At 50.5% G+C, this 22,735-nt stretch overlaps 1 protein-coding gene across 16 annotated transcripts in view; it reads right to left on the bottom strand.

Annotated features, from left to right (window-relative positions):
* The window catches only part of Shank2 (SH3 and multiple ankyrin repeat domains 2), a 445,157-nt gene that overhangs the window by 341,305 nt on the left and 81,117 nt on the right, over nucleotides 1–22,735 (bottom strand). For all 16 annotated transcript variants that reach the window (XR_005490582.2, XM_063274304.1, XM_063274282.1 and 13 more), the window contains 2 exon segments: nucleotides 12,485–12,636; nucleotides 11,185–11,352 (listed from right to left, as the gene is read on the bottom strand). Coding sequence is in view for 15 of the 16 variants with exons in the window: in XM_063274304.1 (XP_063130374.1) it covers nucleotides 11,185–11,352; nucleotides 12,485–12,636 (320 nt within the window). In the remaining variant the exon portion in view is untranslated.

Below are 22,735 nucleotides of genomic sequence, written 5' to 3'. Positions count from 1 at the left end.
GGCCTGCACTTGTCCTTCCACATGCAAACACAGCTTCTCGCTGCATTTAAATGCAGTCTGACTTTCCACAGGAGGCAGGGCCTAGGGTAAGACAGCCCCACCATATGATCTGTTCCTTCCAAGTCCTTCTAGGGGTTGACATAGCGACTATATATCCCAGGTAGTTCGAAAGTCAAACACTCTTGGACTGGGTCCCAGACCATCCATTAGCCTGGCCCTCACCTTCAAGCTCATGGATGTCCTTGTCATTAAGTGAAAGCAGTGTCCCTCTCACAGGTTTGCATGAGCCACAGAGGACAAGGACATCAAAGATCACATGACACTGGGCCCTAAAAATAGGTCCAGCACCCCATCTCAGTTCAAAGGGGACAAGGAGGTCCCTGCACAGGTGACTGGGCACCTCTGCCAGGCAGTGACCTCACAGGGGGAGGCAGGTCTGCCACACCAAGGACAAAGAAAGCTCTCGTGGATGATGACATTGGCCCTGGATCAACAGAGTATGCCTCTGATCAGTGTAGAGAACACTTTACCTCAGCAGAGTCAATGAGAGTAAGAACCACTTTGCAAAGAGGGAGAAGTAGACTGCGGTTGTTAAAAGCATCGGGAAAAACATCCATTTATTGTGCCATGCCCCTTGTTGACTAGATGGCTCTGACAGGAGATTCTGCCTCCTACCTGCCTGCCTGGTGGCCCCACTTCACTTAAGCACCTGCTTCATTCCTGGGAGTGCCTGCCCAGCTCTTGTTGGTTCTGGTGGCCCAGGTGCACCTGATCCGGCAGAAGGGCAGGCTGGAGCTATGCAGGCATCTCCATCACTGTAGGCAAGGGAAGAACCTAGGAGCCCAGCAGACTCAAGGAGCCAAAGCCAGAATGGCTCAGGACTTCTGGGAAAGTAACATTCCTTACAGCTGCTGGAGCTATCACACCAGGGGAGGGAAAGGGAGGGGGAGGGGAAGGGAGGGGAGGAGAAGGGAGAGGAGGGGAGGGGAGGGGAAGGGAGGGGAGGAGAAGGGAGAGGAGGGGAGGGGAGGGGAGGAGAAGGGAGAGGAGGGGAGGGGAGGGGAAGGGAGGGGAGGAGAAGGGAGAGGAGGGGAGGGGAGGGGAGGGGAGGGGAGGAGAGGGGAAGGAGGGGAGGAGAAGGGGAAGGGAGGGAAAGAGAGGGGATGGGAAGGGAGGAGAAGGGAGGGGAAAGAAGGGAAAGGGAGGGTATGAGAAGGTGAGGGGAGGGGAGGGAAAGGGAAAGGAGAGATGGGAGGTGAAAAGAGGGGAGGGGAGGGGAGGGGAGGAGGGGATGGGAAAGCCACAAGAACCAGAGGGAGAAACAAGGAGCCAGGGAGGCCTGGTGTAATCCACTGGACCCTGCTGGGACTCCTCTGAGCTACTCCACCCCTGGGGCTTTTCAGAGACATTACAATAAGACCTAATCCCTCTGCTTGCTTCAACCAGTTCGAGATGGGAATTCTGCTCTTTTAAACTGAAGATACAATTTGGTTAATCAGCTCTTCTCAAAGGCTTTGCGGAGACAGCATTTTGTAGCAGCTTAATTTAATTGCTCTCTAGTCAGTTAAGAGGACTCGGTTACTACAGGCTCACACAGGCTCACCAAGCAATTAATCCAGACTTGTTACCCCCCATGTAATTTGAATTCAGGAGGTTTGAAGTTGCATTCCCAGGAGCCTGTCACCATTTTCTCAGAGAGGGTCAAAATTCGATGGACACTGAGAGAGGAAACAGCCACTGTCTGTAGGAAGTCAGGGGCAAGGGTCCCAAGGGCCCCCTTGGTGTGTTCCTCCCATCTGCATGCTTACTGTTTAGAAACAAACAAAAGAGACAAAGGAAAATTCAGAAAAGAAGAACAAAACAAAAACAGGTAACTATAACCACAGAATCTGCCAGGCACTTAGATAAAAAGCCTCCTTTAGCCTCTCCCCTTCTTAATCCCTGGTTGCTAGGGCAGAGCCGGCTAGTGGAGATGCAGGAATGTGGGTAGGGAGAGCCCAGGGATCAGACCCTGGAGGCCTGAGCGGCATCCTCAGCCAGGGCTTAGCAAACAGGCGCTCAGGTGAGGAACTCAGGCTGGTTCCTTGAAGCTGAAGAGACTGGCTAAAATTCAATTTAAAGAAAAGTCAGAGTCTTGTGGTGCTGGCTTGGTATGGGGATTAATTAGTTAATTTTATGTGCACCGGTGTTTTCCTGTATGTCTGTGCACTACATTGATGCAGTACCTGAGGAGGCCAGCAGAGGGCAGGCATCTGATCCTGGAACAATGAAGAACCAGCCTACCTCCGTTTTAGATTTAAAAGTCATCTTAAAGACAAACTAGGTTAGTTCCTGTTTATGATTAAACCTCTGTTTCTCAGGGATTAGGCTGTGCCTTGCCTGTAACCTTAACTACAAATGGTTCTATACTGCCTAATCCAGGAAACAGCAACACTCTCTTTGTTTTCAGATGGTTGTTATGGCTACCTGTTGTTGCGACCACTTTGCAACCTTCGTGTCAGGAGGTGTTAGGTGTTATGCTTATCTTCTACCTGTAACCCCACCTAATTTTCTCACCAAATCCCCCATTTGGAAACCCTCTATTCCTGAGCTATAAAAGCCTTGTCTTCCTCATATCCAGTGCTGAAATCCTGCCTTAGGAGGGGGCAGCCCATGTACACAAACTTTAAAAAAGCTTGCTTTAATTAATTTGGCCATGAGTCAGTGGTCTTTTTCCTTCCATCTCAGAGATTAACAACTGGAGTTATAGATATCTGTGAGGTACCTTGTGGGTGTTGGCAAGTAAACCCAGGTCCTGTGGAAGAGCAGCCAGTGCTCTTGGCTACTGAGCCATCTCTCCAGCCCCTGGTATGAAGTATTAGCATGAACACAATTCTCTTTTGATTGATAGATTGGAGCTAGACTCTCACTACATAACACCCGATGACCTGGAACTCATTATGTAGACCAGGCTGGTCTTAACCTGTGTTGTTATGTTATGTTATACTATGTTGAGACAATGTGGTGGTTTGAATGAGAATGCCCCCCATAGATTGTATGTTTGAATGCTTGGCCTCCAGTTGGTGGAAACATTTGGGAAGGATTGGGAGGTGTGGTCTTGTTGGCGGAGGTGTGTCACTGAAGGCAGGCTTTGAGTTTTCAAAAGACTCGTGACATTCTTGGTGCCTGTCTCTGTCTGTGTCTCTCAGTCTCTGCCTCACTCTGTCTCTGCCTCACTCTGTCTCTGTCTCTCTTGTGCCTCTGCTCTGCCATCCTGGACTCTAACCCCCGAAACTGTAAGCCTGATTAAATGCCTTCTTTCATAAGTTGCTGTGGTCATGGTGTTTTGTCAGAGCAATAGAAAAGTAAATAGGACAGACAAGGCCTTACTCTGTAGCTCTGTAGCCCAGAGGGACTTAGAACTCAAAGTCAACCCATGGCCACAATCTCTTAAATGTTGGGATCACAGGTGTGAGTCTCCATACTTGCTGTAACTTATCAATTTTTGGTAAGCCATTTAAACATCATAGATTAGATTATGATATCCTTGGGGAGGGGGAGGAGAGAGAGAGAGAGAGAGAGAGAGAGAGAGAGAGAGAGAGAGAGAAAGAGAACACATGCATGCATCTCTAACTTTGGCTGAGGAAGACATTTTATCAGCAGTAGCCCAGAAACCATGAGCATACCCCAAACCATGCTACACTAGAAAGAGGCAAGGTCTTGAAGAAATGGTCATTCTATGGCTGAGGCAGGAAAAGGAGAGGAAGAGCCTATGTTATATGGCAATTTCCTGAATTGAAACATTCCATATCAGAAGTGAAACTCCTTAAGACCCAGAATGTTCTAAAGGGGGGTTCATTCAGAGGCAGGAAATAACAATTCATAATTCTCAGGATGTACCTGAAACTGAACAGATACACAGGCCCCTGCCTTTCTAAAGTCATATAAAGCTAAGATCCTCTTAGACCAGAATAGCTGCCTAGAAGTAACTCTTTGACCTATCAAGCTACTTGCAAGCTATGCCGGGAGCTCCAGGGTTCCAGCTATCATGAGGCAACTCAGCATGTGGGTGGGCTTAGTGTCATCCCTACTCCTGTAACTACGCCCCATACCCCTATAAAGAATGTTAACAAACTTACTGGCTCACTAAGTTGGACTTCAGTGTTATCCTTACTTTGGTTAGTTATTGGCTTCTATTCTCAGGGGTAAATATATGTTTTTGACATATGTCCCCAGGAATAGTATCACACAACAGCCTGAGTTAACTCTGTGTCAGAAAAGAAGGACTGGAACATGCCTGTGACGGTTCATATTGATTTATGGGCATTTACTATCACCATGGAAACACCCCTCTGGGCATGCCTGTGAGGGAGTATCTATGTTAGATTCATTGAGGTATAAATGTGGATGGCACCATCCCGTGGGATAGGGTCCTGAATTGAATAAAAAGAAGGAAGAGATCTGAGCACAGGTACTGTCTCTCTCTGTCACAGTGGCTGCAATGTGACCAGCTGCCTCGCCCAGCTGCCACCATGCCTTCCCCGCCACGACACCATGAGTGCCTGCCCTCAAAGTGTGAGCCAAGTAAACCTTTCTTTCCTTAAACTGATTCTGTCCAGCGTTTTGTCAAGCAATAAGAAAAACAACTAAATAATGCTCACACCCACCCCAAAGGGGCATCCATGGATCCAGACAGATGCTCACAGCAGGTGTTATCCAATAATATCTGCCAGAAAGGAGAATCCCACAAGACCACCTTGCTATAGACAGATAAGCAAAAGTACCTTTTCTGTCTGATGGGTACCCAGCTAGAGGCAAAATGGAGGAGAATCTCCACTGAGCAAAGGCAAAAATCAATACAAACAAAAAATATCAATGCCGTGGCTGCAGGTAAAGCCGTGCGTGGACTGGCAGTCTTTTTTTTTTTTTTCGGAGCTGGGGACCGAACCCAGGGCCTTGCGCTTCCTAGGCAAGCGCTGTGGACTGGCAGTCTTGGCGATCGCTAGTTCATTGCAACAGGGCAGAGGTAGCATTCACGGGGATGCCACTAGTCATGTCAAGTGGTCACCACAGGCCACCTGCCAGGACACAAAGCCAAGAGCAAAGTGGCAGCAGCCTGGAGACAAACAAAAACCTGTGTGTCCTCAGGACTTGGTAGAGGAGCACAGGCAGGAAGGCAATCTAGAAAACAACCATCCCGGAGTCTGAGGGAAACCCTGGGAAGGCAGAGGGACCCGATGACACAGCAGACTTGCCCACAAAAGGGGTCCGGGGCAGACTGGGGATGTACCCTCTGACATTGCTGGGACTGGTGGCAAAGGTGAATGTACTCTGGAGTGAAGCCCACCAGGAGGCATCTGCTTGTTGCTGTATGATGCCTGAAGCTTGCCAACTCCCTGTAGTTCTAAAACAGAGAACCTGAATGTTACCAAAGGGTAGAAGCCATGATCCCTGCAGAGCCCGCTGGACGAAATTTCCAAGAGGGATGGAGGTCAGGGAGCAAACCAAATTCAGGACATGACACTGACTCAGACCCTGTGTTCCCACGTCCCTGCTTTCAAAAAAAAAAAAAAAATCTTGGGGTTACCCAAATCTACTGTCTCAGATACCCCTGGGGAGAAGCAGGTGTGAGCATTTAGAATAAAGTGCCCTCAGAGTGCTAGGGTCACCCCAGCTGTGCCCAGCAGCCCACTTGTCAAACAGCAAATTTGGTATGAATAAGGAAACAGAACACCTTCCTCTGAGAACTGCACTGCCACCTGCTGGATGCTTGTGGTAAATCTCCAGACTCAAACTGCAGAAGGGGCTGAAAATGTCCTGGACACCAGCAGAGTCCTAACCAGGGCATTACAATGTCACTCTTTGGTCTGAAAGGAAGGTGGTGAGGAAGAATGAATCTCTGAGATGAGCAAAAGTAGGCTAGCCAATGGGGCTTGATGTCTCAGCAATTAAGAGCACTGATTGTTCTTCCAGAGGACCTGGGTTCGATTCCCAGCACCTACACAGTGGTTCACAACCATCTGTAACTCCAGTTTCAGGGAACCTAACACTAACACCCTTTTCCAGCCTCTACAGCCACTACATGCACATGACACACATACACATGTACAGAATATCCACACACATAAAATACAATAAATAAATCTATTTTTGCAAAGGCCAGGTGGTAATGGTACACACCTTTAATCCCAGCACTTGGGGGACAGAAACAGGTGGGTCTGTGTGAGTGGTCTACAGAGTGAGTTCTGGGACTGCCAGGGCTACACAGAAAACCTGTCCTAAAAAACAAAAACAAAAACAAACAAACACATTTGCCAAGACCCAGACACACAGAAGATAGCCATGTGCAGTCACAGCATAGGGCAGGGGAGGATGAAGAGTATGTGGAGAGTAACATGTATGGTGAGAACGCAAACTGAGCTCTAGTACACAGGCATTGTAGAAGGCTACACGGATGCTCGTACATTCAGCACACAGGCACTGTAGAGGAAGTACCACAGATACTCGTACATTCAGCTGTTTCAAGAGCTCTGGAATTCCTGAGGAGACACAGCCCTTGCCCAGGCCACCTAGTTCCATCCCAGTCTGCCTACACTGGACAAAAATGACTCCATGGTGATACGAGGAGATGACCCCATACTGATGATGTGGACTCTGAGTATGGGAGTAAGTGGGGTCCGTGAGAGCCATTATGACCTAGCCACTTAGCCAGGTGGCTCTCTTCTCCCTGAGAAGCTTGTCTGCGTTGGATCCAACCCACTGCAGGCTGCACCACAGCTATATGTGTGTTGTGGTGGGGGTTGGGGTGGGGCGAGCAAGAAAACAGATCTGAAAACTCCCAAGTCCCACCTGATATCTTTGAGTGGTGGGAATGCATTCGGGTTCTTTAGTGTGTGTGTGTGTGTGTGTGTGTGTGTGTGTGTGTGTGTGTGTGTACTTTCCCAAGTGTCCATGCTATTCATGCATTTATTTTGGGAACAAGGAAAAGAACTATTGGCATCTAAACAATAAGCTTTAACGATATGGTCAGGGGCTGGAGAGGTGGCTGAGCAGTTAAGAATGCACCCCCATTCTTCCAAAGGACCTGGGTTCAATTCCCAGCCATGGCAGCTCGCAACTATCTGTAACTCCAATTCCAGAGAATCCAACGCCCTCTTCTGGCCTTCAAGGGCACTGCATGCATATTGCACATATGCATGCATGTATAACACTTATCCACATAAAGTAAAAGTTAATCAATTAAAGTTTGAAGAAAGCCCCCTGCTCTCCCAAAGGCCTAGGCTCAGCTCCCGGCACCCATGCTGGGTGACTCGCAACTGACTGTAACTCCAGGTTCAGAGGATCTGACGCCCTCTTCTGGTTTCCATGGGTGCCTGAACCTACAAGCTCATGCCCGCACATGCATAAATAAAAAACAAATGTTTATTAAAAGATATGGGTTTGCAGATGTGAATCCAAACAAGAGCTGTAGATAGATCAGGCAGGGGCATCTGCCCATGCTCACCTCAGCAGAAATGTCCTGTGCTGTAAACCTGGCTTCAGAACAGACAGCCAAGAGACAGCTCCGAGAACCCTAGAGAGCTGGTCAGGCACGTGCCATGACTGCTACCAGGAGGTGGCTCCAGGGGTCAGCAGGAGAAAGCAGACATCCCCACAGCAGGATGCTACACCAGACACGGGTGCTACCCACAAAGGAACTAACTCTAAACCCTGGGCCCAGAAACCTGGGGCCCTGGGGCTGTTCCAATAGTCTAGGTGGACCCTACAAAACCCACCCACCCCATGCCATTTCTTCCTCCACGAGCACAGTTGTATTAAGCCTGGTTTCTGCTTGGGAGGTCTGCAGGTAAGATAAGACAAGGCAGGGACCAATTTAGTTCAGCCAACTGCTCGCTCTGTGACCTTAGCCAACTTACTTACCCTCTCTGGACCTGTTAATTTGCCTGTTAACAAGATCGGGAACCACTCTGTTGGGGCTATTTTGAGGGTCTATAAAGGGGGCGAGTAGAGCAGTGTTTATCTGGGTAACTGTGAGCTGTGGCTAGGATAACTCAGGAGGTATTGGCTGTGTCCCCTGCACTGCCAGGTCTGTGCAGGGTCACCCTGTTTAGTAGGCACAGCAACCTGCAGCTAAGAGACAACAAAACAAGGTTCCCAGGCTAGACTGAAACTGACCACTAGAGGGCAGTCCAAACCCTTCAAGACAAGGCAAGATTCAGGATTCAAGAGTCAACAGCATTAAGTTTTCCAAGGTCTCCAGGTTGAGGGGCTGAGGAGCTGAGGAACTGAGGAACTGAGGGACTGACAGGTCTGGGTGGCACTGAAGTGGTAAAGTTCTCAATCCAGACCCAAGGTGGAACCTGGTATCTGTGGGGCCCAGGAACCAGAGACAGCCAGGGTCCCCCAGCCAAGGGTTGTCCAAGATAAGGAAGGATCAGAGTCACATGGTTTAGATGAAAATGGCCAGACCTGTAAGTATGGTGTCATTAGATTGTGAAGAGGGGCTCCCCTTGTGAAGGGAGGTGAAAGAAGGCTGGAGGTGAGGCAGGCAGGCAGGGAGACAGACAGGCAGGCGACAGACAGACAGACAGACAGACAGACAGACAGACAGACAGAGAGACAGACAGAGAGACACAGGTGAAGAAATATGCAGAGCAGAGGAGCCAGTCACCCATTTTCTGCTCTAGGACACCAGTGTATGAGCCCAGGAACTACTATCACATGGGGACACAGAATACACATATTTGCTTCCTACATGTTCACACACGTGTGTGCACACGTGCTTGTGATCTTTTAAACATCTGTCTCCTGTCTAGCTTCCCTCATGTGTTAGAGTCTCTGTCCACCACTGCATTCTGGTGTCAGAACACTGAGTGGGTGGCAGGTGTCACTGATGGTCAGTCAGTAACACCTGTGGTTGTGTGAACGAACAGGAGATGGGCAGATGCCTGAAGTGTTGTGGAATCCCAGGCCAGTGCTGGGGAGATGGGGGTTGAGGGACCAGGAGCCCCATGAGGCCTCTGCAGATACAAAGAAGTAGGTACCAGGCATGAGTGAGAGCTACACCAAGAAGACAGCTGAACAAGCCACTCCCAACCCTGCCACACTGAGGGAGGGCTCGAGAGCCAAGGCTGAGCACTCCTGAGGGCTGGCCATCACCTTGGCCCAGGGAGGGATGGGGAAGCAGCAGAGAGTGAGAGGAAAGAGGGAAGCAGCTAGGCAAGATGCTACCCCAGTTCTCAGGGTTGTAAAAGTTAGGGTTCTCCAAAGAGACAGAACAGCTAGAGTGCAAACATACACACCGCCGGGTCTCTGTGTCTGTAAATCTGTCACCTGTGGAGTCTACAGCCATGGGTAGAAGAAATACTTGGGGAAGTTTTGCAGCTGAGCTAAACACATGCAGGCTTTTTTCCCCCCTTTCTTGTCCTTAAACATGGAATGCCATTGTTCTCAGAGAATTCACATCATTCAGGTTACTGTATATCATGCCTGTAATGCTTGCCCTGGGAGGCTGAGGCAGGCAGATTCTCTAAAGTTCAAAGCTAGCTTATTCTATGAAGTGGTTCCAGGATACCCCAGGCCACAGATTGAGGCCCTGTCTCAAAAAAAAAAAAAAAATCAAGATGGCTGAACAGGCCTGAGTAGATCTGTCTGTAAATGCCGCACAATATTATAGAAGGGATTGGAGCATCTCGAATCTTGGTTTCACTGGAAAGTCCTGGAGTGGGACCCTCGAGGGTCCTGAGAGATGACTGTACTTTGAAATGTATATGTGGAGGCAGAGAGAGAGATATGAAATCATAATGTTTTAAAGAGTTGTTTTCCACCATGGTGGGGCAGCCAGAGTGACGTCCACAGGGAGGCTGGAAGCCTGGTGAGTGGCTGGTGCTGTAGCAGGAGCCTGAAGGCATCTGGGACAGAGCTGGGTTTTTCTCGATGACTCTGGCTTCCCCAAAAGAGCCTCTGCTGATTGGACAGGCCCCGCCTTGTGTGGGGAGTCTCCTGGCTTCTTAAACACCCGTTCCCTCTTAAAGTACACCGTCAGAGCAGCAGTCTGTCACCCAAAGTTGGGCACCGTGGGGAGAAAGTCCTTCACAAAGTAAGCATGGGAACGGCAGCCCGTCTCACATCAGCTACATGGACAAGACAGTCATTGTGCTTGCTGCTCGGAAGTCCCCGCCCGGTGTGCACTTGGACTTCTTCCAGCAGGTGTCAAAGAGTATCACTCCCCCGGTGCAGGCTTGGGGACTTCTCCAAGCTGTGGGGCCCACCCATAAGTGCCAGGCCAGGGGAGGGAGGGACAGTCTGCAGCCCTGGGCTCTGGACCACACTGGGTGGATGGGCATACAACCCCTCTGTCCAGGAGAGGCAGGTGTGGAAGGAAGGGGGCACAGGCTTTAAGAGATTGAGGGAGAGACTAAGAACCATGATGTACAACCGTCATACCAAGGCCAATGAGAGATTCCCTGCTCTCTTCCCTGACCTCCCTGACTCCCTATCTGCCCACCCACCCAGACCCCTTCTCCACCCTTGACTTCCAGGCTATAATCTCCAGCTTTGGAGGACTCAACATTCCTTCCACTAGCCCTCTGAGCCCAGCCGTGCTGGCTTAGCTCCACCCAGCCAGCCCCAGAAATACCGGCCCTTCCGGTCTCAACATCGAGAGCTGGCAATGGCTCCCATAGCTGCTTGGCTTGGGTACAGGCTCAGCTTGACCTTGGACCCTCCCTTCCTACACCTGGGTCATGACAGCCCTTCTAGAACCGTCAGGCAGATTCTGTTTCTTGCCAGTGTCATAGGTGTCACACCTCCTGGCCCTATGGTTACAAGGTGATGCATCTCCTAGTCTCATGCTAAGAAGGTAATACCTAAAAACCTCATGCCTTGTGCAAAAATATCAGGCCTCATCATGGGTCCTGGTACCTCCTTTGCCATGTTCCTAGAATGTTGGGGCCTGGAGAGCATGATCAGGGATGCACACCTTCACTGCCATCCCCACTCTAAGTAACGGTTGCTGTAGCTACACAGCAGTCTCACGTGGCCACCTAGTTTCTCCTGCAAAGTGGGAAATAGCCATAAATGTGTCAGCCTGTACATGCTGAAGATTCGTGTAAACTTTCAGGGCCTGGCACTCAGTGGCTGTGGGCTGGGTCTGGCATTGCAGGGCGGGGATCTCAGCAGCGGGCCTGACGAGCAGAGCCATACCTGGTGAATCTCGTGCCAGCCATTTTCATCCTTGCAGCACACGGAGGCATGCTCGTGGAGAAGGAGCTCGCAGCAGTAAGGGTCACCCCCCACAATGGCCGTGTGATACAGCGGTGTGAGCCCGTAGCTGTCTTTGTAATCTGGGGAGGCGCCAAGCTCCAGGAGGGTCTAGGGGAAGAATTTAAAGTTGTCACTGGTTTCTTACACGGAATTAGTTGAAGACATACATGGACCGCTTTCCCACAGGCCAAGGTAAGTCATGCCTGGACACCTGATGTTTTCCTCTGTCATGCACAAAACTGGAGAGTCCTAACTGCCGATGGAAGTGACAGGTGATATTCGGGAATGCAGGAACACCACTTGCACCCAGATGAGACACAGTTGGCAGCTGTGGCTCCTTGACAGGTTCCTGCTGGCACCTAGAATCCTGCATCCCAGAAGACAGCTGTAGAGAGCCACCAGGATAGCATCTGGTAGGACGATCCATAGCATTTGAACTAACACACAGGGCAGTGAGGCAGGGGTAGTGAGCCTCTGAGTAGGGTCAGGAACATGTAGGATCTCCAGAAGCCTGTAGGAAGGTGAAGCTGAGGTGAGGTAGGGATGGCAGGAAAACCTCCTTCTTGGATCAAGCTGCAGCCAGGAGACCTGGCCTCCTCATCAGGTGCCACCTTCTCTCTGGACAATGCAGCATATGCTGCCAGACAGGAGCAAGGAGCAAAGATGTGGGAGAAAGGAAGATGGGAAATGAGGAAAGGAAGAGACTGAAAGCTGCCTAGCAGTGGGAAAGAATGGTCATGGGAGGACGTCACAGGGAGGAGGATGTGGGAAGATGGCTGTGGGAGAGGCAGGTGTTGGGGGGAAAAAGGACCTAGAAAGGCAGGCATAGGAAAAGGGGGTTGGAAAGATGGGTGTACTATATGCCACATGGAAGTTCAGGAGAAGACGGATGTGGGTACAGCTGTCTGGCTCCCAGAGATGCAACACGGGGGGCAATGAGGCTGTCAGGGCTTCTACTGGACTAGAGGCCTCCTCTGAGGGACAACAACAGGCTTTTCACCAGCTCGTGCATTGGAAACATGAACTCTTCTGTGGATGAGAGGGATCAAGGTAGCCTAAGGTGGTTAGTTCTAGAAGCAGCTATAGCACAGAGCAGGTGGGAGAGCCTGGTGTTCAGCTGCCCTTCCAAGCTCCAGTGGGGACAGGATTCATGGTTCCCTGGAGAGAAAACCATTGTGAGGATAGCTCAAGAACCAGATAAAGAGCCCTGCTGCCCACATGAGTCAGGCCCAGGACATACCTTCAGGGCAACCTGGTTCCTCATCCGGGCAGCCTTGTGAAGGGCAGTCATCCCATCCCTGGAGCGGAAGTCCAAATGTGCACCCCCATTTCTGAGAGCTTTGATGACCTCCATGGAGCCATCGAGCTGGGCAGCCAGGGTCAGGGGCGTCTCTGAGGGGACAAACAAAGAGGCATTAGAACGAGCACTCTAAGAGTGCTGCCAAGCCTCACTGTGCACTCTTCCCCATTAGAGTGCGTGAAGTTGGGCCTACAGTTCCGGTTCCCATTCCTCACGCTGTCAGGTGACTCAGACAACCTCATGAAAATGACAGAGTCACAAGGGGTCACACAAGCAAATCAAAACAGCAGCAGCAGGGGTTCCATTGTGTGGGCCTTGGTGCTATGAGTCCTGGAGAGTCCTAGCACACTCACTGAGGACAGAAGCCTGGGCGCCATCTTGACATGTCCCTCATAGGAACAACTGTGGAGAACTCTAACCGGATGCTGGAAAGGCTAGCACCCTCTCTCTTTCCATTTCATAACGCACCCACGCAGACCCTTTGTGGCTGTCAGAAACTAGGCTGCAGGGCTCCCACAAAGATAAGAACTGGGGTCCTCTAGGTGCCACATTCAGGTGACCACAGAGCACCAGGACAACCTACAAGTTTCTGTGACCCAGAGTGACAACACTCTACAGGGATCTTCCTAATCTTCCTAAGGCTGTGACCCTTTGATACAGTTCCTCATGTTGTGATGACCCCTGACCAGAAAATTATGTCGTTGCTACCTCATAACTGTAATTTTGCTGCTGTTATGAATCGTAAAGATCTTACATGCAGGATATCTGATATGCGGCTCCTCTGAAAGTGTCTTTCAACCCCTAAAGGAGTTGCGACCCACAGGTTGAGAGCTGTTGGTTTTGAGTCTCCATCTCAAGGCAGGGGAAGAAGCTCAGTGGGTAGGGCGCCTGTCGGATCCCCAGCAAAAGCTGAGTGCTAGTGTGCGTGTCTGTCACCCCAGCAGAGACAAGTGGATACCCAGGGCTCACTGGCCATGTCCAGTCAAAACAATGAGCCTCAGGTTACCTGAGAGATGGCCCCACACAGGTGTTTGCAAGAGCGTCTTGAAAATAGCCCTCATTTTTCACATTCTGAAAACTCCTTGGTTTTAAAACCACTTTAGAATTTTAGCGAGTACACCTGAGCAAAGGCTGGTACCCAAACTTGGGTCACTTAACCTTAAAGTTATACACACCGACACCCTAGAGATATCCTGGGAATGTCGTAGCTGGGAAGTAACCAGATGTGTTCCAAGAGGCACCAGGAGGACAGGAAAGAGGCAGGACCCAGCAGGCCAGCTGAAACACTTCAGGCAGGCTACAGGGATACAGCACCCCAGGGAGGGCAAGGTGGGGGTGTAAGGGACTCAGAGCGGCAGCTGGAGGGTGTGTGTGTGTGTGTGTGTGTGTGTGTGTGTGTGTGTGTGTGTGTGTGTGTGTTCCATGTACAAGACAAGGGGTCCCAGAAACCAAGCATCTCAAGGGGCGCTATCTCCCGTGTCAGGACTGGGTGACCTCTAGCACAGTTCTTCAAACACTGATTTAGGAGGCTAAAGGGTCCCAGGATGGAAAATTTAACACAGGGAGGAGTAATGAGCGTATCACAGATGTGGGGACTGGAGACGGGGCACACAGGCTGACCTGAGCCACCCCAAGTGTAAAAGGCAAGATGCAGAACAAATACACCACGGAGAACTGCTTTCCGGCTTGAGTTCAGAGGCCACAGTGTCAGCCAGCCACTCAGTTGTGAGTTGTGAGTTTCCAACAACAGGAAACCCTCTCCTCTCTAATACCAGCTGCCCCCATCTTCACCAGAGCAGCTGATGCCCACAAGAGACCCCCAAGGTCAGGCCAGAGGATATTCTCTCACAGAACAAGGGGAGGGGAAGGTCATCAGGCCCAGGCCTGAGATCCAGCTGCTCCCACCTGGCCTTTTTTGTATGAAATTCTGCCCAGCTACATGTGGTCTCTTCCAAGGTGCTAAAGGATACAAGCTGAAGGTTAATGAAGTGGGGTGGGGACATTACCCAAGTTGGGATGGGGCTTTGCAGTGATGCAGCTGCTTTAGGGTCACCCACACTCCTATAAGTAACCCTTCACCAAGGCTCCTGTGAGAGTCCCCTCAGCCAGACTCCTACGAGTGTCCCCTCTCTGTACTGCTCCTGTCACCAAGCCTGATTAAGTGACATTAAGTCATTGGGCTGGGCTGGGCTTGGAGTTGTTTCTTCGTTCTGCTCCATCCAGAGTGAACCTTAGTTCACTCACGTCTTCCGAGGAAAGTTAATGCAATGCGCAGGTTGAAAAATAACAACAATAAAATATAACCAAGAAATAACGCAATGTAAGAGAGATTTTTCACAGTGTCCATGAATCAGGTTTTATAAGCAATCTAGAGGTGACACAGGCTGCCAGGGGAGGTGCACAGGTTCTGTGTGACGAGCGTCCCTGGAGCTCAGACCTGAGGGATCCTCAGAGACACCTGCATAAAGCACAACCCACACAGAGACTGGGTAACCAGTAAGTGGCAGCAAGGGGGACAGTCTCAAGGACAGCCACGGTACCCTTCAGGAGGCAGGACATAAATCCCCATTCAACAGTGGGCTGTACCATCTGAGCCCTGTACCTGTATGGGACAGGCTCAGCAGGCGGCTCTCAGGGAAGGAAAGCTGCAGTGAGGGCCATGCTAGGGAGGTCAGCAGTCAGTTTGGCTGACAGCAGGAGCCCCCACCCACGGTGAGATGTCTGTTTCACTTCTGCCGTCTTCCTGCCAGCCCCACACCTTCCCGTGTTTGCAGGATCTAGGTTCAGTCAAGAGGAAAGCACTGGCCACGTGTGCACAGAGGCATGTGAATAAATACCACACCAGTTCTCAAAGCTGCCAAGGTCATCAAGACCAAGCAACCATCAGAGCCATTCGGCCTGTAGAGACAGGGCAAGTAAAGGTGAAATCCTGAAATCCTCTCACAGGAAGAAAGCATTTAGGAAAACTGAGGAAATCAGAATAGTGCATGGACTTTGTAACACTCGCATGTGGATATGAGGGTTAACGGTGGCAAAATACACCATGCTGATGTCACAGGGTAGCAGTGGGTGAGCGGTCTGCAGAAACTCCCTAAGCCAAAGCTTTTCTAAGACAGGTTTATTAAAAAATGAACAACAACAAAACAAAAACCTTTGGGCCAGAGAGATGGCTCTGCAATTAAGAGCACAGGCTGCTCTTGCGGAAGTTTTGAATTTGGCTCCCAGCACCTGAGTCAGGTAGCACCCAACTGCCTGTAACTCCAGCTCTAGGGGATCTGATGCCCTCTGCTGGCCTCTATGGGCATACGCACGCACGCATGCACGCACATGTACACATGCATGCACATGCATGCACACACACACACACACAAACACATAAATATACACATATACACATAAATAATAATTTTAAAGTTAAAAAACACCTCAAGGCTCTTACATAGGGTGAGGGACTTCATGTAAAGTCAATCTGTTACTCACAGGCTTAGAGAAACTATTTCCAACAACAAACACTAATGTATGAGATGCTGATATCCAATATGACAGAGAACAACTCAATACCCCCTCCCCAAGTGGTCGAGAGGCCTGAGCAAAATCCCCAACAAAGGGAACTGACAGACGGTGATGGGTTCCACACGGAACACTGGTGTGCTGTTTCCCAGGTCCCTAGGAGATGCACTCTCACCTCAAGGGGACTCTGCAGGGGTCATGCTGCAGGGTCAGAATAGCCAAACACAAAACACTGAGCCCTTAACCCTTGAGGGCAGAGAGCCCTGCTCCCTCATCACTGGCACAAATGAGACAGGGTGTAGCCACCTAGGGCGTTCTGAAGGACAGCTCGGCATCATCTTACAGAGCAAAGCACAGTGGGGCTGGAGAGGTGATTCAGCGGTTAAGAGCACTGACTGCCCTTCTAGAGAACCTGGGTTCAATTCCCAGCAACCACTTGGTGGTCAACTTAACACAAGTTAGTCATTTGAAAGAAGGAACCTCAATTAAGAAAATGACTCCGTAAGATCAGGCTGTAGAAAAGCCTGTAGCTTTTCTTAATTAGTGATTGATGGGGAGGGCCTAGCCCATTGTGGATGGTGCCATCCCTGAGCTGGTGGTCCAGGCTTCTATTACAAAGCAAGCCAGGGGGAACAAGTTGGGAGGAACCATATATGAAGAATTCTGCTAGGCCTACTGAGATGGCTCAGTAGGTAAAGTGCTTACAGAGAAAACCTGAGAATCTGAGTTCAATTCCAGCACCCACATAAAAGTAAAAAGCGAGAAACGACTCCACAGAGTTCCTCTGACCTCCACATATGTGCACGGTGCACATGCTCCCCCAACACCCAAGTAAATACGATAAAGAGACACAAACAGACACAGTTGAAACTTGGGCACAGGACACTGAGTGAATGAAGCCAGTCTGACTGCAACATACTGCCCAGTTCCCACAGACGCTGTAGGAAAGGAGGCGACAACAGAGACACAGGTGACTGTGGCTGGGTGGGGGAAGACAGCCAAGCATGGGGGTGTGTAGAGAGTGGTGGGATCCCCGATGATGATGATGGTAGGTACAGGAGTCACACACTTGACAAACCCCACAGATCCATGACCCCCAAGCATGGCCGTAGTTAAACTCTGAGCCTCAGTGTGACAAACACAGCACAGCAGATTTGACTGTTAGCGACAGAGAGGCTGGCATAAGTGCATGTGGGAACGGTTCACACTCGGGGCGAGAGTTAATTAACTGATAATTTTTGAGACATGGTCTCATGTATCCTAGGCTAGTTTTCCAACTTGCTATGCAACTGGAGGATGGCCTTGAACTCTGGATCCTCTTGCCTCCCACCCTGAGCGTTGGAATTGCAGGCACCGCACCCGCCTCAGCTGTTTGCTGTTTGGGCAGTAGTTGGGCTGGAACCCAAGATCTCAGGCATACAGGCTCTGTATGTTCTGGGTCTGAGCTACACCCCCAGCCACCCAGTGGGATTTTTCCGTGACCCTAAGACTGGTTCTTTATGAACCCTAGACCCAAGCCCAGACTCATTTCCTTCTCAGGCTGCCTTTCGTGGTTCACCTTCCATATTTGATGAACCTTATCTTCTAGCTCATGAGCTTCCCATGCTTCTACGGGAGCAGGCGCATGAAGAAGAATTGCAAAATAAGTAGGCACCGCATCTGAGTTCTTGCCTAACAATAGGCCTCTTTATTAGAACTCCAAGGACCAACCAGACGCACCCGGCTCACCGGAGGAGGCAGTATTTATGAACTGGCTGCCTTCATTTGCTCACCTCCCGTTGTCTGCAGGCTCATTTTTATGAGGTCTCAGAACCCCGCTCCCTCCAGACACTGCAATTCCTGGGGTATTGATTACACGCTGTGATTAATTGTGTGACAGATACAGACCATAAGTCATCAGACAGGCCCCTCCACTCCCCAAGTCACAGAGCTCCGAGTAAGGGGAAGTCGAATGTCCACAAAAGCTTCTAATTGGGCCTTGTGGGAGCTGGACGGGGCTCCCCAGGAGTCCACTACAGTCATATGTGGGTGGAAACAGCGCCTCTCAAGGATGATAAAGAACTTAGCTAGTAGCCACCCCCACCCCCACTGACAGTTTCTAGCATCACCGCCGGAACCTCTCGCTTGGTGTACTGCTTGGGATTTTATCAACTTGACATAAGATAAGAAGAGGGACCCTCAATTGAGAAAACACTTCCATCAGAACGGCCTGTGGGCAAGCCTGTGGCACATTTTCTGGGTTAACTATTGATGTGGGAGGGTCCCACTTTGGGAGATGTCACCCTTGGCCTAGATCCTATGAGGCAGGCTGAGCAACCCATGGGGAGCAAGACGGTGAGCAACATTCCTCCATGGCTTCTGCTTCAGTTCTATCCCAAGGTTCCTGCCTCACATTCCTGTCCTGGCTTCCCTTCACAATAGACTTCAATCGCGGGCTGCATTAAGCCCTTGCCTCCCCAAGCTAGTTTTGATCACTATGCTTATCACAGCAATAGAAAGCTGACTAGGACCAGTGGTAGCCAGGTCTTAGAGGTGAGCCCAGATGAGCAAGGTGGCTCAGGGTGGTGCGAAAGGGATGGACTAAGTCCCCTAGGGCTGTCACTGTGACTGCCTTTCCAGAACTTGGAGCTGTCATCCACCTGACATCCTAGAGGTCCCACTGTGGCAGAGAGGGACCCAAGGACCCCTCCACTAGGAGAGAAGTCTTCAGTTTTCTCTTCATGCTATTGAATGAAATTGACACTCCCAGCAGCTACAGACATCTACTATTGTTGATGGACCGTGTGGTTTTAAGTGGCAGGTCACCCCACCAGGATTCCCATGTCACTTGCATGTCAGTCAACCCAGAATGACTGCTGCCTCAATTATGGCTCCCCAGTGCCAGTGCAGCTGACTCTGAGATGCAGAGCTGAGGCTGAGGCTGAGGCTGGTGGCATGCCTCGGCCTTCCGAAGGAAGCTGAATTTGACTCTCTAAAGGGAGCAAAGGTGTTTGGTGTGCAGCGAGTCTGCTGTTCAGAGAGTGACTCAGAAAGTCACCAACCCCAGCTCGGAGCCTCCAAAATGTGTAAGGAACAACCGAAGTCTGTTAGAGCTAGAGGAGGCAAGTGTCTACCAGGAAAACAAGTGTTAGGCCTGGGAATTAGATGGTTTCGTTGCTAAAGTGTTTGCTGTGCACACATAAGGAATTGAGTTCAGATCCCCCTGAACCTACATAAAAAGCCATGCATGAGGGCATCCACTTATAATCCCAGTGCAGGGGACATAGAGACAGGTGGGAGCCTGGGACTCACCAGCCAGCTGGCCTAGCTTGGGAACACCAGACCAGTGAGACAGTGAGAAACACACACACACACACACACACACCCCTAACACAGACATCAAACCCCAAGCCCTCTGTGGGTAAGGTAGGGAAGAATTTCTAGAATGGTGTCCCCTCTCCAACCCCATATGTCTGTTGTGCTCTGCAGCCACATCTGGCTACTGCTGCCTTTGTGGTGACTCCAAAACAGCCACCCTAGACCAGGAGAGCGGCACCAGGACCCACTTAGCAGACCCGTTGCTTCTCTCAGCCTTTGCTCATTTTTATCAGCCAACAGCCTACACTGTAGCCACAGTTACACAGCTGCCCCTCAGTACCTGTGGAGGAAAACGTCCAGGAGCCCTGGGGCTCTCTCTCCCGCTCCTGCTCCCTCTCCCTCTCCCTTTCCCTCTTCTTCTTCCTCTTCCTCTTTCTCTCCAGACAGGGTTTTACTATATAGCCTTGGCTATCCTGGAACTTGGTTTGTAGTACAGGCTAGCCTCAAACTCACAGAAATCCACCTTCCTCTGCCTCTCTGCCTCTGCCTCTCTGCCTCTGCCCCTCTCTGCCCCTCTCTGCCTCTCTGCCTCTCTGCCCCTCTCTGCCCCTCTCTGCCTCTGCCTCTGCCTCTGCCTCTGCCTCTCTGCCCCTCTGCCTCTGCCTCTGCCTCTGCCTCCCAAGTGCTGGGATTAAAGGTGTCACCTCCACAAGCTCCTTCTATAAAGCCTATAAAGCCATGTCATATTTGACTTTTAGTCATCTCCAGATTATTCTAAGACCAATGGATTCCATTAAGAAGTAAATAGATGCCATAGTCTGTCTCTTAGAGGGCAATGACAGGAGAGAGGACAGACATGCTTTTTGGTTTTCTTTGTCAATCCCTGGTGTGATGGTTTGTATATACTCGGCCCAGGGAGTGGACCTGTTCAAGTGGTTGTGGCCTTTTTGGAGTAGGTGTGGCACTGTGGGTGTGGGCTTTAAGACTCTAGCTGCCTGGAAGCCAATATTCTGCTAGCAGCCTTCAGATGAAGATGTAGACCTCTCAGCTCCTCCCACACCTACCTGGACGCTGCCATGTTCCTGTCTTGATGATAATGGACTGAACCTCTGAACCTGTAAACCAGCCCCAATTAAATGTTGTCCTTTATAAGAGTTTCCTTGGCCATGGTGTCTGTTCACAGCAATAAAACCCTAACTAAGACACCTGGTTAGCTGGATCAGGGGTTTCACTGAACATGGGCCCCTCAGGTACAAGGCTGGCTGCATTTCAGAGAACACGGAACAATCATCCCTTGTGGGCTCCATGCTCTGAGCTTCCAGGTCCCTCACACCTGGTGCTGAGAGGGCAGAATTTCTTGGAATTTCTCTAAGCACCAGCTCCTTGCTCATCATTACTACCTCTGTTCTAGCTCTAGATAGGGCTAAGGGAGGCCACCACATGCATGCCTCTGCTTCAAGACGGTCAGTATCAACTGGGGTCTACCCCAGGATGACAACTGCTTAAACCACAGAACCAGAGACCCTGATGTACAAGGGGATGGGAGCAAAGGAGCTGCAGCTCTCGTCAGGAAGAAAACTCCCATTGCAAACACCAGCCATGTCCTAATAAACATGTCAAGGTGAGAGTCTCACACTGCCTGGTCTGATCCCTTATAGAATCTTCTAGAAACAGTCACTATGAAACAAGGAGAGAGAACCAGACCTAAGCAGCTTTCTACCAAGACCAATGACTCATACTTAGGAGAAAATACAGGCCACAGACCTTGAGGACAGAGCCCCAAGCCTGGATGAAGGTCATCTGTGGAGATTTGAAGGCTCCAGTTCATCCTTAGGAACCCACAGGCCCATAGATCATTTCCCTCTTTTTTTTTTTTTTGGTGATGGGGATGGAACCTAAAAGCACTCTACCACTGAACTACACCCATGGTCTTCTCTTACCTTTTAATCTGAGACAGGGTCTTTCTATGTGCCCAAGCTGGCAGTGAACTGCTATCCTCCTGTCTTAGCTTTCTGTGTGCTGGGGTTGTGGACATGTGCCATTCTGGCTACACTTCACTTCCATATCAAGAGTACTGGAGCTATGTGCCATTGAATGGGACAAGGCAGCTCCCATCCATGCTGAGCAAGCCAGAGCCAGCCCAAGGCTAATGCGTGGGAGCATCAACATAGAGCCATGGGGAAAGCAGGGACCAGACAGTGCAAAGCCAGGATCCCTGAGGCCATAGGAGGCATAGTATCACCAAAAGGCACCGAAGCATCACTTTCTTCCTGCAGGGACCCTGGTGCCTGCTCATTCTGGTCAGGACCACCTCTCACATCCCCTCACCAGGACTCCTAATCTCTCCTCATATGTTGGATGTCACCACCATCCTCAGAAACAAGCCCTCTCCTGGTTCTCATGCTGCTTACAGATAAACCCAAAGAAACACAGGAGCAAGGAGGCAACCCAGTCCACATCAGGGCTCAGACTAGGTCATGCTGGTTACATCAGTACCCAGTGGGGCCCACCTCAGCTTGAGGGGTCAGCCAGGCTGCCCCAAATGACAAACAAAATCCACACTTTATAAGACACCTTCATATCTTGTGCAACACAGTAATTTCAAGGTGTGACAAGAAGCCATTGGGGAGCCAGCAGTAGGCCTGGGGTAGCCTGGGAGGAGAGGGAGGGAGAGAAGGAAAGAAGGCAAGAAAAAGAACCCCACTGCTAAGGTCAAATCTCTCTTGTCCTGAGATCACATACCAGGCCAAACTGGTCCAAGCTTCTGTGGAGAGAGTGCCTGGATCTCTGCCCGCCACCCTCAACCATATCATTCCTCCTCAGCCAGTGTTCACCTGGGCTTCGGTTAAGCTCTGCCCAGAAAAGCAGGAGATACTAGCAATACAGGAAGGCACTCTGGATCTAGTGGCAGCTCAGCAGCACCCCACAAAGACTAGGTCTAGCCCACAGCAAAGAACAGTCAGACCAGGTGTTAGCAGTGCAGAGCCAAGAGCCCTCTCCCAACCAGTGCAGCTTTCTCCCAAGGTTATTTCAAGACCAAGGAACTCAGCATCCAGCAGGGAGCATAAGACATGTGCATGCAGCTGCCTGTCTGTGAGGAAGCCTGCACCCAGGCAGAGGGACAACCCAAGCATGCTGTAGGGCTGGCTGGTTAGCACATGCAGCCTAGGGGCTCTGCAGAAGGCCCCCAGTCAGCCGGCAACAGCCCCACACATGTATTGCACCCATTTGCTTTCTTCTTTCCTAACACCTATGCAAGGTGCACCTACTGTGTGCATGTATTGAGCTGGAGACTCAGACAGCAAGGAGACAAATACAGGCCTTCAGAGCTGAAGTTACATGCCTGGGGAACGTAGCAGCTAATTTTACATCAACTTGACACAA

This window comes from Rattus norvegicus, chromosome 1 (assembly GCF_036323735.1).
Source record: "Rattus norvegicus strain BN/NHsdMcwi chromosome 1, GRCr8, whole genome shotgun sequence".
Classification (NCBI taxonomy): domain Eukaryota; kingdom Metazoa; phylum Chordata; class Mammalia; order Rodentia; family Muridae; genus Rattus; species Rattus norvegicus.
This window is presented reverse-complemented; position numbering and strand designations above follow the sequence as displayed.